The sequence below is a fragment of the Phycodurus eques genome, chromosome 14 (assembly GCF_024500275.1).
Source record: "Phycodurus eques isolate BA_2022a chromosome 14, UOR_Pequ_1.1, whole genome shotgun sequence".
NCBI classification, from domain to species: Eukaryota; Metazoa; Chordata; class Actinopteri; order Syngnathiformes; family Syngnathidae; genus Phycodurus; species Phycodurus eques.
The window spans coordinates 180,929-193,749 of NC_084538.1; the positions used below are offsets into that span (position 1 = coordinate 180,929).

The 12,821-nt window shown below is 47.3% G+C and overlaps 1 protein-coding gene across 4 annotated transcripts in view; it reads right to left on the reverse strand.

Annotated features, from left to right (window-relative positions):
* The window catches only part of myo1eb (myosin IEb), a 22,875-nt gene continuing 10,054 nt past the window's right edge, over nucleotides 1-12,821 (reverse strand). The window contains exons 5-29 of one of the 4 annotated variants that reach the window (XM_061696876.1): nucleotides 8,739-8,833; nucleotides 8,572-8,659; nucleotides 8,315-8,404; nucleotides 8,102-8,233; nucleotides 5,867-6,001; nucleotides 5,637-5,769; nucleotides 5,366-5,562; nucleotides 5,215-5,295; nucleotides 5,013-5,099; nucleotides 4,814-4,900; nucleotides 4,004-4,171; nucleotides 3,842-3,927; nucleotides 3,678-3,759; nucleotides 3,395-3,600; nucleotides 3,181-3,325; nucleotides 2,985-3,099; nucleotides 2,733-2,902; nucleotides 2,498-2,643; nucleotides 2,013-2,159; nucleotides 1,767-1,924; nucleotides 1,620-1,694; nucleotides 1,362-1,551; nucleotides 800-975; nucleotides 434-518; nucleotides 4-341 (exon numbers count right to left, since the gene is read on the reverse strand). In XM_061696876.1, coding sequence (XP_061552860.1) covers nucleotides 442-518; nucleotides 800-975; nucleotides 1,362-1,551; nucleotides 1,620-1,694; nucleotides 1,767-1,924; nucleotides 2,013-2,159; nucleotides 2,498-2,643; nucleotides 2,733-2,902; nucleotides 2,985-3,099; nucleotides 3,181-3,325; nucleotides 3,395-3,600; nucleotides 3,678-3,759; nucleotides 3,842-3,927; nucleotides 4,004-4,171; nucleotides 4,814-4,900; nucleotides 5,013-5,099; nucleotides 5,215-5,295; nucleotides 5,366-5,562; nucleotides 5,637-5,769; nucleotides 5,867-6,001; nucleotides 8,102-8,233; nucleotides 8,315-8,404; nucleotides 8,572-8,659; nucleotides 8,739-8,833 — 3,066 coding nt within the window. In that variant the 3' untranslated portion in view covers nucleotides 4-341; nucleotides 434-441. Of the gene's footprint in view, nucleotides 519-799; nucleotides 976-1,361; nucleotides 1,552-1,619; nucleotides 1,695-1,766; nucleotides 1,958-2,012; nucleotides 2,160-2,497; nucleotides 2,644-2,732; nucleotides 2,903-2,984; nucleotides 3,100-3,180; nucleotides 3,326-3,394; nucleotides 3,601-3,677; nucleotides 3,760-3,841; nucleotides 3,928-4,003; nucleotides 4,172-4,813; nucleotides 4,901-5,012; nucleotides 5,100-5,214; nucleotides 5,296-5,365; nucleotides 5,563-5,636; nucleotides 5,770-5,866; nucleotides 6,002-8,101; nucleotides 8,234-8,314; nucleotides 8,405-8,571; nucleotides 8,660-8,738; nucleotides 8,834-12,821 lie in introns of those variants that run through there. The other 3 variants (XM_061696877.1, XM_061696875.1, XM_061696878.1) reach the window with 3 other exon arrangements.

A 12,821-nucleotide genomic window follows, 5' to 3' on the forward strand; every position in this document is an offset into this window, starting at 1 on the left:
CTGGCGTCACTCAGTCACGTGATACGCTCTACACTCAAAAACACAAAAGTGTGAAAGAATGATTTTTGTTTTATCCCAACTTGTTTGTTTATTGAATACAAGCAACTTTTAGTTGCTTTCTTTGCGATTGCACAGAGACTTTCAGTCATCAAATCACATTCAAAGCGGATAAACAGAACACTAACTCTAATTAACACTCATTATCATGAATTTACATAAATGAATGTTAATGAACACTCTCGGGGCCTCATGAATCTCAGTCCTCACGTTGACATCCTCTCCAGTTTCCATGACAACACGTCACTGCCGCCTGCTTCGGGTCCAGCTGGCGGCACATTGACCTGTGACCCCGAAGGGTGATGACTGACAGTCGTCAGTCTGTAAAAAGATCTATTTTTTTGAAACAGTAAAATAATGGTCAGTGAGCTCTGACCTCGACGTCTAGATCTTCTCCACATAATTTCCGGGGAACATTCCCTCTCTGCCGCGCAGACGTCCGAACCACCAGCCCGACGGATCTAAACAACAACCATATGGCTCGTTAGAAGAAAAACAGGAGAGAGGAGGAATAAGAAGGAGGACAGCAGGAAAAGATGTAAGAAGGAGAAGATGAAGGAAGTGGAAAAGAAGGAGAAAGAGGTCAGTTTCTCCCCCCCTTCAGTGCGGTTCGACAGTTGTAGAGGTGCGTGTGAAAAGGATAAGAATAAGAGGACGAATGAAAAGGAGAAGGTGGAGAATGAAAGGAAAAATTGAAAAGGAGAAAAAAGTTGGAGAGTAAGAAGAAGAAGAATGCCGAGACCTTCAGTGAGAACGTCGATAACGTCATCCGTGTTGAAGCTGAGCTCATCCGTGTCCTGGGCGTCGTAAGCGTAGAGAGCGCGACATTGCGGGGAACGAGGCTTTGGTTTGGGGGCCGGTTTGGGCCGACCCGCTCCAGGGACCGGCTTCACCTCCTTGGAACGCCGACGCTGCAGACTAAAGGCAAACAAACTAAGTGAAGCCGTGGTAGTCACCTGACGCGTTCGTCTTCATCATTAGTCTTCCGAGGTCCGACTAAAAGGTTGCCACCAGGTCCGAGACTTCACATGTCAAACGTTCTATTCTGACTGCAGTCGCAAACGTCCCCTGATTCACATGCGCTCTTGGGCTATGGACCCTCAGGGGCACCTCGACTGAGTCACTGAGGCTTCCGTGGATCCGAGTGAGTGTACCTAGCGCGTGGACTTTTACAGGCTTTGCTTGTGTTTTTATGTACTCTCCTGCATATAAATCATACAACTCATTTGACCTCCCGACCGGCCAGACGCCCGCCCACCCCACGTCGGTAGCGTCAGTACGAGCTACGGTCCGAGCGTTCTCACCCAGCGGCGCCCTGTTCCGGGACGTTCATGAAACCCATGTCCACGTGCTTTGCGCGCCCGCTGTCGTGCCAATGCTGGTTCTGGTTCTGGAGGCGGGGCAAACTGGGTTGCTCCATGCTGGAATGCTGCCTCAGTAACGAGCCTCTGGAGGACCTTCCTCGCCGGTGCCCGACGCCCTCGTTGTGAGGACCTGAGCAAGTCGACAGTGCAAATAAGCACAGCACTCGACTCATTAACAGCAGTTTGTTCAACTGGTACCCAAGTTTTTCTGGTTGGTGGGTGTAGCCCGGTTGTCCCGGTACAGACTTTTACGGTTGTCCCTCCTGGTAGGTCCTGAAAACAGACGGGAAGTCAGACAAGACTCAGGAAATTCTGGTTGCGCTTACGAGACCGGTTGGAGCTCACGTGAGTTTTTGGGTAGACCCGGTCCAATGGAGACATTCAGAACCTTCCCACTGGGTTTCAGGACTGCCTCGTCCCCCTGACCCACCTGGAACTGGATCTGTCTGGACCCTGATGAGGTGAATGGACCCCAGCCTCCCTTCTTCACTTTAAACTCCAGACTGAAAGCACAGAAGACGACGATGCAGAAAGACCTAAACCGATAGACAAAGTCAGGTGGGAAGACGCAGAGTGTATTTGAGTACTAACAGGTTGTTGAACTTGAGCGGAAGATTACTCTGAGTGTTTTCGTGATGACGTTTGATGAGCAGACTGAGAAATTCGGTCTTGAAGACACTCTGGAGGACGCTGTCGTATTCGTGTTCGTGGATGATAAAAATGTCGTCCTGCAGGGTGCTACAGATGCACAAAAAAACAAAGACCGATCCAGACCGATTCAGTTAGCACACATTTCAGCATGTGTCTAGTTTCCCCTCCCTATCTAATGCTTCTAGTTTGGGATCCTTAGATTCACTCCCTACAAGAAATGTGTCTGCTGAGAATATTCTAATACCAGTCAAGCACATGAAGGTCTACAGTATAATAATAATAATTATTATTATAATTCAATTGGCTATACATGCTTCAGTCATTGTTCTCATCCTGTTTGCGGGTTTTCTTGTGCTTCTTTTTGTACTCCCGGGTCAAATCCAGGTTTTATTTCCCATTATGCAGTTCTGAGCCTGGACTTGTACCTCAAAGAAACAGACTGGATATTGCAGAGTTCCATCTTCCTCTTGAGAACTTCCTGGATTTGACCTTTATCTGGTCCCTGCTTCACCTTCTCTCGACCAATCAGGTACAAGAACCTGGGGGTGAGTATGAGGTCACGCTTCACCGTCTGGTCAAGAGAAACAAAGAACAACAACTCTGGTGTTGTGAGGTAAATGGGTTTCTTCTGTGGTTCCTTGAGTTCAGTATACCTCTTACCCTGAACCTGCGGTCAAATTTGATGACCACATCGGCAAAGTCGATCCTCTCTCTGCGGCCGACAAACTGCCGGATCTCCGGGTGGACGTCGGTGCCGATGTAATCGCCCATAAAGTTCCTGTTCAAGCTGTTCCTGCGGCGTTCCTTCTTGTTCAGCAGGATGTCAGACGCTGGAAGAAGGAAGAAAAAGAAGAAACTTGTGTTTGGAGCAGAAGAATCTGTCGACCAAGTGAGTGAGCGACCAGGTCTCACCTTCCTCCCTCATCTTCACGTACTTGCGGACAGCAATGTGTTTACGCCACGCCTTCTGGATGACCCGAGCGTAACCGTTGTACTTCCTCTCCCTCATCTCCTCCAACAGGAAGAGCTGCAGGAGAGACAAAACCACACTGGATCTTTACTATGGGGTAAAGTTCCAGAACTGCACTACTTCTACACATTTTCATACCGACTCTGGAGCTTTAACGAAAACTTTTGTCTTGCCCAGCTGGAATTGGTCCTCCTCCATGTGGACAGAGTTGAGGAGGTGCAAGACACCCTGACGCTCGTCACCTCGCCAGGTGGGCCACGTCTCTTTAGTCAGGATGGCGTACCTGTGTGGCCAAAAGGTTAACGACACCGAGCAACGTGACCCACTATCAGCTTTGGCTCTGCTCTCTGACCTCTGCAGGAACTTGTTGAAAACACGACGATACGCATATCCTGCTCGACGAACCCGGATGTTCTCACGAAGGCCCAGGTACTCCACCTGGTGTCGTACTCTGTTCTCCTCCCAGTCCTGAGGACGTTTGGTCTCGTTGGGTTTGATGCAGCGAATGTAGTGAGGTGTACACTTCATAAGTGTCTGGACCAGAGTGTTGGCTTGTTTCTAGAGGGGAGGACCATAATGAGTTCAGGTGAAGACGAGGTCAGACCGGGCCACCTGATGGACGGTCAGATGCTCACCTTGATCTTGCTGCTGGCCGTGGTCGGACGTCCTCTCTTCTCGGCATCCAGGTTCTCAGGGAACAGCGCTGTAATGAACGGACTGACATAAAAGCACCAGGCGCAGCCGTCAGCCTGAGGTCATGCCGAAGGGGTCGTCGCATAATATGCCACGGAGCACTTACAACTCGCTGCCTTGCATCAGCTCGATGATGTCGTTGAACAACACGTCTCTGTTCCTCTCACAGAAGCCGCTGACATCGTACGACACCTGAACCGTGCACACGGCTCATCAGACAGGCAGACAAGACCGACAGACGAGGTGTGTCATTGTCTCGGCGATGTACCTTTCCGGCGTAGTGGTGTACGATGAATCCTTTGTTCCAGCTGCTGAAGTGTTCGTGTGAACCAACTTGACCTTGGAGTTTCTGCAGCAGTGTCTGGTCTGCGCCGTCACCTTTGGCGTGCATGGTCGCACACACGTCATCCAACACACTCATGATGCCAGGAGGATTCTGGGCAGGACAACAAAGAAGATCATGCGAGCTACTGTATTTATATGGAGTCAAACAAGTCCTGGCAATCCGCAAAAGTTGAATGGAGGCAACTGCACTCTAGATTGTTGAAGACATGCCACCTTTTAATCCAAAAGGCTTCTTCACCAACTAAAGCTTAGGTGTGGGATTCCCATATTTTTGTCTCTGGTGGGTGTGTCCCCTGGGGTCTGGCGGACAGAGAGGACTGCTGGTTTGAGAGAAGTCATCTAACAACAATGTCCTGACATCTCACCCAAAGACTGTCTCACGCCATAGGAAAAGCGCACATCAATGAGACGTTTCTGAACGACCAGCCGTTATTATGCAAACCTGTCACTCACCAGACAACAACAACAAAACATGTGACCACCCCCAACTGTGACAAATCCACATTCCACATCTAAGATTTAGAAGTGAGAAAACATTTTGGATTAAAAGGTGAGACGTCTTCAACAAACAAGAAGAATCTAGTTGCCCAAAGTCACCTTTTGCTGATCACTATGACCTGGATGACTGAGCATCGACACGGACATTTGGTGTGGAAACATGCATTTGACGTGAAGATGACGTTAACGATGATGTTGAAAGGAGTATCTAATGTTTTTGGAGTGGACAACTCACCAGTTTGGACTCAATGAGGTCACACACAACTTTGTTGTTGAAATACTCGATGGGCGTCCATTTAATTCCCTCCTGAACGTACTCCTCCTACACAAGCACGCACACACACATGCGTATATATACATGTGGGAAGTGCTTTGATGGTGAGAGCTTGGAGGAGGAACAGAAGTTGTCTGAGAAGGTGATACGGTCGTCACACCTGCTCTGCCTTCAACGTGAGTTGGATGAAAATCTGCTGCAGCTTCTCGTTGACAAAGTTGATGCAGAACTGCTCAAAACCGTTTTGCTAAAGTACGAAAATAACACAAATGCGGGATTAGCGAGGAGTGCGTGTGTGTGTGTGCGTGTGTGTGTGCATGCATGTTCGAGTGTGTGTGCACGCATGTCCATGTGTGTGTTACCTGGAAGATCTCAAAGCCGTAGATGTCCAGAACTCCGATGTTGAACTCCTCCTGATCCTTCTGCATCGCTCTATTGACACACTGACACGCACACACACAGTCACAGGCGAGCCCAAGCAGATGGACCAAGACCGAGTGGATACAGACTGACGTCGACCAGGAAGTCAAAGAGGCGGCTGTAGAGGGCTTTGGCGAGGGCGTCCCGGGTGAAGCAGGCCTGCTCTGTGTTCAGGGTGACTGAGATGGACTCGGTCTTCCCGCCCCACTTGCTGTCCAGAATCCTGCTGGTCAGTTTGCCGCACAGAGCATCCTGAGGGATCCCCAGCAGGAAGGACGGGAAGGCCAGAACTGAAGCACGCGCACGGCGTTACACGAGCCACCGACCGGCAACGCGGTGCTACGCGGAATGTTCGAAAACTTACAGTCAGAACTCTCCACCACGGCAAAGTTGTTCTCCTCGCGGAAGTTGATGTTCCCCAGGTGCAGGATGCCTGCGACCAGCTGAACAACCGAATCCTGCTCCTCCACGGACAGACCCACCACGGACATGGCGCCCTGACAAGTAAATGCAGGCAGACGGACAGACTGATAGAGAGTCCGATAAATGCACAGACAGACGGATACAGAGACAGACAGGTACAGATAGACGGACCAAGGTGTCAAAGAATTCCTTCTTGTCGTTGACGTCTTCCACCGTGAACGTTTCCGATTGATTGAGGTAGTTGTAGTAGTCAGGGGTCGTGACCCCAAGGTTTTCCCTCTGCTCCCCACTCGCCCCCTCCAGCAGCTGAGGGTCAGAGATCAAAGGTGTGGGTTTGAAGGTGTAAGATGAACTTTTGGTTCAAGTTGAGAGCACAGAGCTGATGTAGCCAGACTCGAAGATCTCTGAACAACGTATTATCAACCCCAGAGTCTTACCACTTTCTACTTACTGGAGACTTCAATTGGGATTGGTTTTCTCCCGCCTCTGGAGGTTTTAAATCCATCTGTGATTCTTTTAACTTGACTCAATTTATCAAGCCTTAGCCTGACCAGATTCAATTCCAAATGCCCAACTAAATCTTCCCTTCATGACCTATTAACTAATTCATGGCACAAATTTTCTGAAATCTGTGTTGTTGCGAATGAGAGTGTGTTATTGCCATAGTCAGACATTCAGGCATGGTAAACTCCCAACAACCTAACCACGGACTGTTCAGAAACAGGACCTTAAGCACTTTTGTGAACAAGCCTTTCATCATGTTTTATGGAATTTTGACTGGTCGAGAATCTCCTTAATTAATGATAGGCATCAGAGTGGAAATTCTTTTATGATACCTTTCTCAATATAATAAACAAACATGCGCCACTCTGCAAATTTAGAGTGAAAGGCTGTGACAATCCCTGGATTTCTCCCCACTGTCCAGGTTGTGGAGAGAGAAATGTACAGGTAGCCTGGTCTAAAGCCAGGCCATCCAAGTCAGAGGCTGACATTTAGACAGCTCAGAAATCCATTCATCTCCCACATTCAAGAGGTCTAAAACTGACTGGAACCTAAAGGACCCCAAGATTTTGGAACGTTATCAAGATATCGAATGGGCATGACATCACTAAGGACTTACCAGGCAGCATAGAAACAGAATCTGGTACCGTAACCGATCAATCAGACATTCTGAATTATTTCAACAAGCATTTTATCTTATTCGGGTCATCGTTCGGGACATTTGTTGCCATCAGATCCTAGAAATCAATACTGTATATCATCCCATCAGAACTCTGCGATGGAATCCTTCAATCTACAGTATCTCCTTTTGAAGTGGTTGAAGCTCTAAAAAAAAAAAACAACAACAACAAAAAAACTCAAGTCTGATAAATCAGCAGGCCCTGACATTTGTTTAAAGCCAGCTGCTGATTTTACTGCTGAACCCTTAACTCATATTTTTAATTTCACCACGACATCATTGAGATTCCCCTGTTTTGGAAATCGACATACATTCTCCCCCTGTTTAAAGGTTGTGATCCATTATCTATTAAAAACCACAGGCCAATCTCAAAGTTGTGTCCTCTAACCAAAGTTCTTGAGAAACTAATAAGTGAGCAGCTTAAAGTTTACGTAGATACACGTGGTCTTCTCTCCAGATACCAGTCAGGTTTAAAAAAAAAAACACAGCACAATTAGCACTGCTCTGAAGGTTATCAACAATGTCATTCCGGCTCTGGACTGCAAGAAATACTGTGCAGCTCTGTTTCTAGACTTATGTAAACTCCTTGACACAGTTGACCATGCCGTTTTATCGAAGTGTCTTCAAAAGATGGGGTTATCTGGGCAGGGTGTTAAGTGGTTCTCAAATAACCTGACTGGTAGAGCTCAGTGTGTCCGGCCATCAGGTTTTTCATCCTCTTTCCTCCCCATACTTAAGCGTGAACCCCAGGGTTCTGTGCTGGGATGCTTTGTTACCAGATGTAGCAATCAAGTGCATCGTTACACACTATGCGACCGCAAAGTGCCCATCTCTTCCCATATGCAGACTGACACGATGCCTCTCTCTCTCGCACAAAGCTCTGATTGGGCTGCTACCTGATTACTTAAGCGTATTTTTGCGCATAAAGCAGAGCCAGCAAACCCTTCGATCCCAAGATGCCTTTCAGCAGGTTGCTTGCAACGGTGCTTGCAACTGTGTCTGATAACTTGTAATCTGAACCTATTGTGAATGGTTTTTTTTGTCTGTTGGAATGTGTTGTAACTGTGTCTTTTGGCTGCCTTGCTTGGCCAGATTGTTCTTGTAAAAGAGGTTTTAATCACAATAATTTTAATCACAATGATTAAATAAACAATTGGATTTGATTTGTAGCAGTGCCTGGTATGACCTGGTTGTATCTGGCAGTACCCAGTAGTCCTTGGTGGTACCTGATAGTAGATGTGGAAGTTCCTCTCTCCTGGATTTTGTGAAACCACTCGGCTCTTCTCCAACAGGAAGTTGGAGATTTTTCCTCCGTCGGGAGCGCCGCCACGGCTGAACTGGATCTCGAAGTACTTTCCCTGTGAGGAGAGTGCACGTGTCACGCGTGTGTGTGTTGCCGTACGTGTGTCTCTGTGCGGGTGTGAGCGGTGACTACTGACGAAGCGGCTGGAATTGTTGTTGCGGACCGTCTTGGCGTTCCCGAATGCCTCCAGCAGGGGGTTGGACTGCAGGATGATGTCCTTCACGTGCTGTACACGCACGCGCGCGCGCGCGCGCACACACACACACACACACACACACACACACGCGCGCACACACACACACACACACACACACACACACAGACACAGACAGAGTAGTGCACCAGCACCCGGACTCCACCTTACCTCAAGTCCCGCCTCGCCCCTCCACTCACCTGAACCTTGTCTCCACCCCCTGACACCTTGGATACATAGCTCATGATGTATTTGGCCGCCACCGTCTTCCCGGCCCCACTCTCACCGCTGACGACCAGCAAGAAGTTGCACAGGAAGTCACACCGGAAGTAAGACAGGATGTCTTTGACAAAAAAGTCCCACCCACCTGATGATGACACACTGGTTCTCGCTGTCAATCATCATGTTGCGGTAAACATCATCGGCCAGCGCGTAGACGTGAGGCGGGTTCTCGTACTGAGCCTGGGACACATTATTTCATCATCATCATCATCAACATACATGCTACACCACTGGTTCTCAACAAGTGAGGGGGTTGGGACCCAAAAGTGAGTGATGGAGCCATTTTGAGTGGGTAGCGGCAGCTCGGTTTACAGCTGTCCTGTCATTCGACGCTTCAAGGTTACAAACGGCGCGCAATAAATTAGGTTCAAGCAGTTTGCTGGGCGGCTTAAGAATGACGCCGTCACGCAGCAAAAGAAGGCTCGCTTATGAGGGGCCGTTAGGGACATTATTCAGGATGAGCTCTCACACTTACTATTCAATTGCTTTCACACACACACAAACTACTGAAAGGCTCTCATAAGGAGGACTCAAACACTCTCATATGCACGAGTCTTGCTCTCATTTACACTAGTCAAATGCTCGCATTCACACAACTCAAATGCTCTCATTCACACTAATCAAATGCTCTCATTTAGTCAAATGCTCTCATTTACACTACTCAAATGCACTCATACGCACCCATCTTGGTCTCATCAACACTACTCAAATGCGTTCACGCGAGCATGTCAGTCGCATTCTCGCACACATCGCCGGCATTCACAAGTTCATGTCAACTACTCACAAGTGAATAGTGTAAATCTTTTACTAGATAGTTCAATTCAAACAGTGAAATTATAGAGAAACTGCACACACTTAGTGAAGTATTTCATATTTAAAATATGTATTATTTTGATGATTGCAGCACATAGCAAATAAAAAAATTCCCCATATTGAGAAGCTAAAATATAAAGTCAAACGAAAGTGAATTAATTCAAGAAATAGTGACTTTTAATGTAGAAATTGGGCTGGAATTTGCCCTCTGAAAAGTACTTCAGCGTTTAATCACTATGAGTACTGAAGAAAAACTTTTCAACTATATTCTAATTTATTGAATATAAATTCATTTTAAAAAAATACTTGACTCCGACTGTGTGTAGTCTGGAGTGCATATCTATGACACGAGTTTCACTACGACAATTCAATTCCTTCTTTCCCTTTGGACACGTCATTAGGTACACCGGCGCAGGGGAGCTTAAACGCGACTATCCGGCCGTCCTGCCTGCAACGAACCGTATACGTTTCAGATTGTAACGCAGCGGTGTTGAAACTCTGCCTTGAGTCTAAGAGTAAACACACGTCCACTGCGCTTTAGCTCGAAAGGCACATTTATTCGGCAGCACCCGCGTCCGAATAATAGCGTCTCGCTCTTGATAGACGAGCCAACCTAGCCCTACGTCATGCACGACACGGCTTCTGATTGGCCGACCATTACGTCATATCCTACAGCACTTACACATTAAAAGCAGCCATTTTAAATCAATGAGGAAAAGCGTTATTGTAACACAATAATCAACAAGTATACGACATATATACTTTAAAAATATAAATGTATGTATAATGCTATGTAACGCAATTGCTTAAGTTAGGCTTACTATTGTACTTTATGGCTGTTGGTCAATGCCAGATTATATTTTGAAACCACTTACTTTTCAACTCATATAAATACACGCCTCAAATGTTTGCACACATACACTTCAAACACACTCACATGAACATGTCGGATCTATTCACATACCATCCTCAAATCCATTCATAAAATATAGTCAAATCCTTTCACATTTCCATCTCAAATGTTTGCACACATACTTGTGGGAGATTTATTTCCAGAGAGATAGATAGACTATGACAGGAAAATCTCAGGATGATGAGTAATGAGGCTGAAACATGAACTTGAGAGTGTTATGTATAATGTGATGAGTGGCTATGCCCCACAGGGAGGATGTGACCTAGAGGTGAAAGAGAAATTCTGGAAGGAGCTCGACGAAGTCGTTCTGAGCATCCCAGACAGAGAGAGAGTCGTGATTGGTGCAGATTGTAATGGACATGTTGGTGAAGGAAAGTGATTGGTAAGTACGGCATCCAGGAAAGGAACTTGGAGGGACAGATGGTGGTAGACTTTGCAACAAGGATGCAAATGGCTGTAGTGGACACTTTTTTCCAGAAGAGGCAGGAACATAGGGTGAACAACAAGAGCGGAGGTAGAAGCACGCAGGTGGATTACATCTTGGGCAGACGATGTCATCTGAAGGAGGTTACCGACTGTAAGGTTGTGGTAGGGGAGAGTGTGGCTAGACAGCAAAGACGATGACTCTGGTGGTGGTGGGGAGGAAGATTAGGCAGACAAAGGCAGAGGAGAGAACCATGTGGTGGAAGCTGAGACAGGACGAGTGTTGTGCAGCTTTTCGGGAAGAGGTGAGACAGACCCTCGGTGGACGGGAGGAGCTTCCAGAACACTGGACCGCTGCAGCCAAGGTGATCAGAGAGGCAGGCAGGAGAGTACTTGGTGTATCTTCTGGCAGGAAAGGAGAGAAGGAGACTTGGTGGTGGAACCTCACAGTACAGGAAACCATACAAGGAAAAAGGTTAGCTAAGAAGAAGTGGGACACGGAGAGGACCGAGGAGGAGAGGCGAAAGGAATACATTGAGATGCGACACATGGCAAAGGTAGAGGTGGCAAAGGCCAAACAAGAGGCAAATGATGACATGTATGCCAGGTTGGACACTAAAGAACGAGAAAAAGATCTATACAGGCTGGCCAGACAGAGGGATAGAGATGGGAAGGAGGTGCAGCAGGTTAGGGTGATTAAGGATAGAGATGGAAATATGTTGACTGATGCCAGCAGTGAGCTAGCTAGATGGAAATAATACTTTGAGGAGTTGATGAATGAGGAAAATGAGAGAGTACAAGAGACAAGTGTGGTGGATCAGGAAGTGGCAATGATTAGTAAGGGGGAAGTTAGAAAGGCATTAAAAAGGATGAAAAATGGAAAGGCAGTTGGTCCTGATGACATTCCTGTGGAGGTATGGAGGCATCTAGGAGAGGTGGCTGTGGAGTTTTTGACCAGCTTGTTCAATAGAATTCTAGCGGATGAGAAGATGCCTGAGGAATGGAGGAAAAGTGTGCTGGTGCCCATTTTTAAGAACAAGGGTGATGTGCAGAGCTGTGGGAACTATAGAGGAATAAAGTTGAGGAGCCACACAATGAAGTTATGGGAAAGAGTAGTGGAGGCTAGACTCAGGACAGAAGTGAGTATTTGCGAGCAACAGTATGGTTTCATGCCTAGAAAGAGTACCGCAGAGTCCTTATTTTCCTTGAGGATGTTGATGGAGAAGTACAGAGGTCAGAAGGAGCTACATTGTGTCTTTGTAGATCTAGAGAAAGCCTATGACAGAGTACCCAGAGAGGAACTGTGGTACTGCATGCGGAAGTGTGGAGTGGCAGAGAAGTATGTTAGAATAATACAGGACATGTACGAGGGCAGCAGAACAGCGGTGAGGTGTGCTGTAGGTGTGACAGACGAATTGAAGGTGGAGGTGGGACTGCATCAGGGATCGGCCCTGAGCCCCTTCCTGTTTGCAGTGGTGATGGATAGGCTGACAGATGAGGTTAGACTGGAATCCCCGTGGACCGTGATGTTTGCAGATGACTTTGTGATCTGCAGTGAAAGCAGGGAGCAGCTGGAGAAACAGTTAGAAAGATGGAGGCGTGCCCTGGAAAGGAGAGGAATGAACATTAGCCAAAGTAAGACAGAATATATGTGCATGAATGAGAGGGGTGGTGGGGGAAGAGTGAGGCTACAGGGAGAAGAGATAGCAAGGGTGGAGGACTTTAAATACTTGGGGTCAACCGTCCAGAGCAATGGTGTAAGGTGTGTTATGTGACAGAAGAGTCTCTGTTCGGATGAAGAGCAAAGTGTATAAAACAGTGGTGAGGCCAGCCATGATGTATGTATTAGAGACAGTGGCACTGAAGAGACGACAGGAAGCAGAGCTGGAGGTGGCGGAAATGAAGATGTTGAGGTTCGCTCTCGGAGTGACCAGGTTGGATAAAATTAGAAATGAGCTCATCAGAGGGACAGCCGAGGTTCGATGTTTTGGAGACAAAGTTAAGAGAGAGCAGACTTGG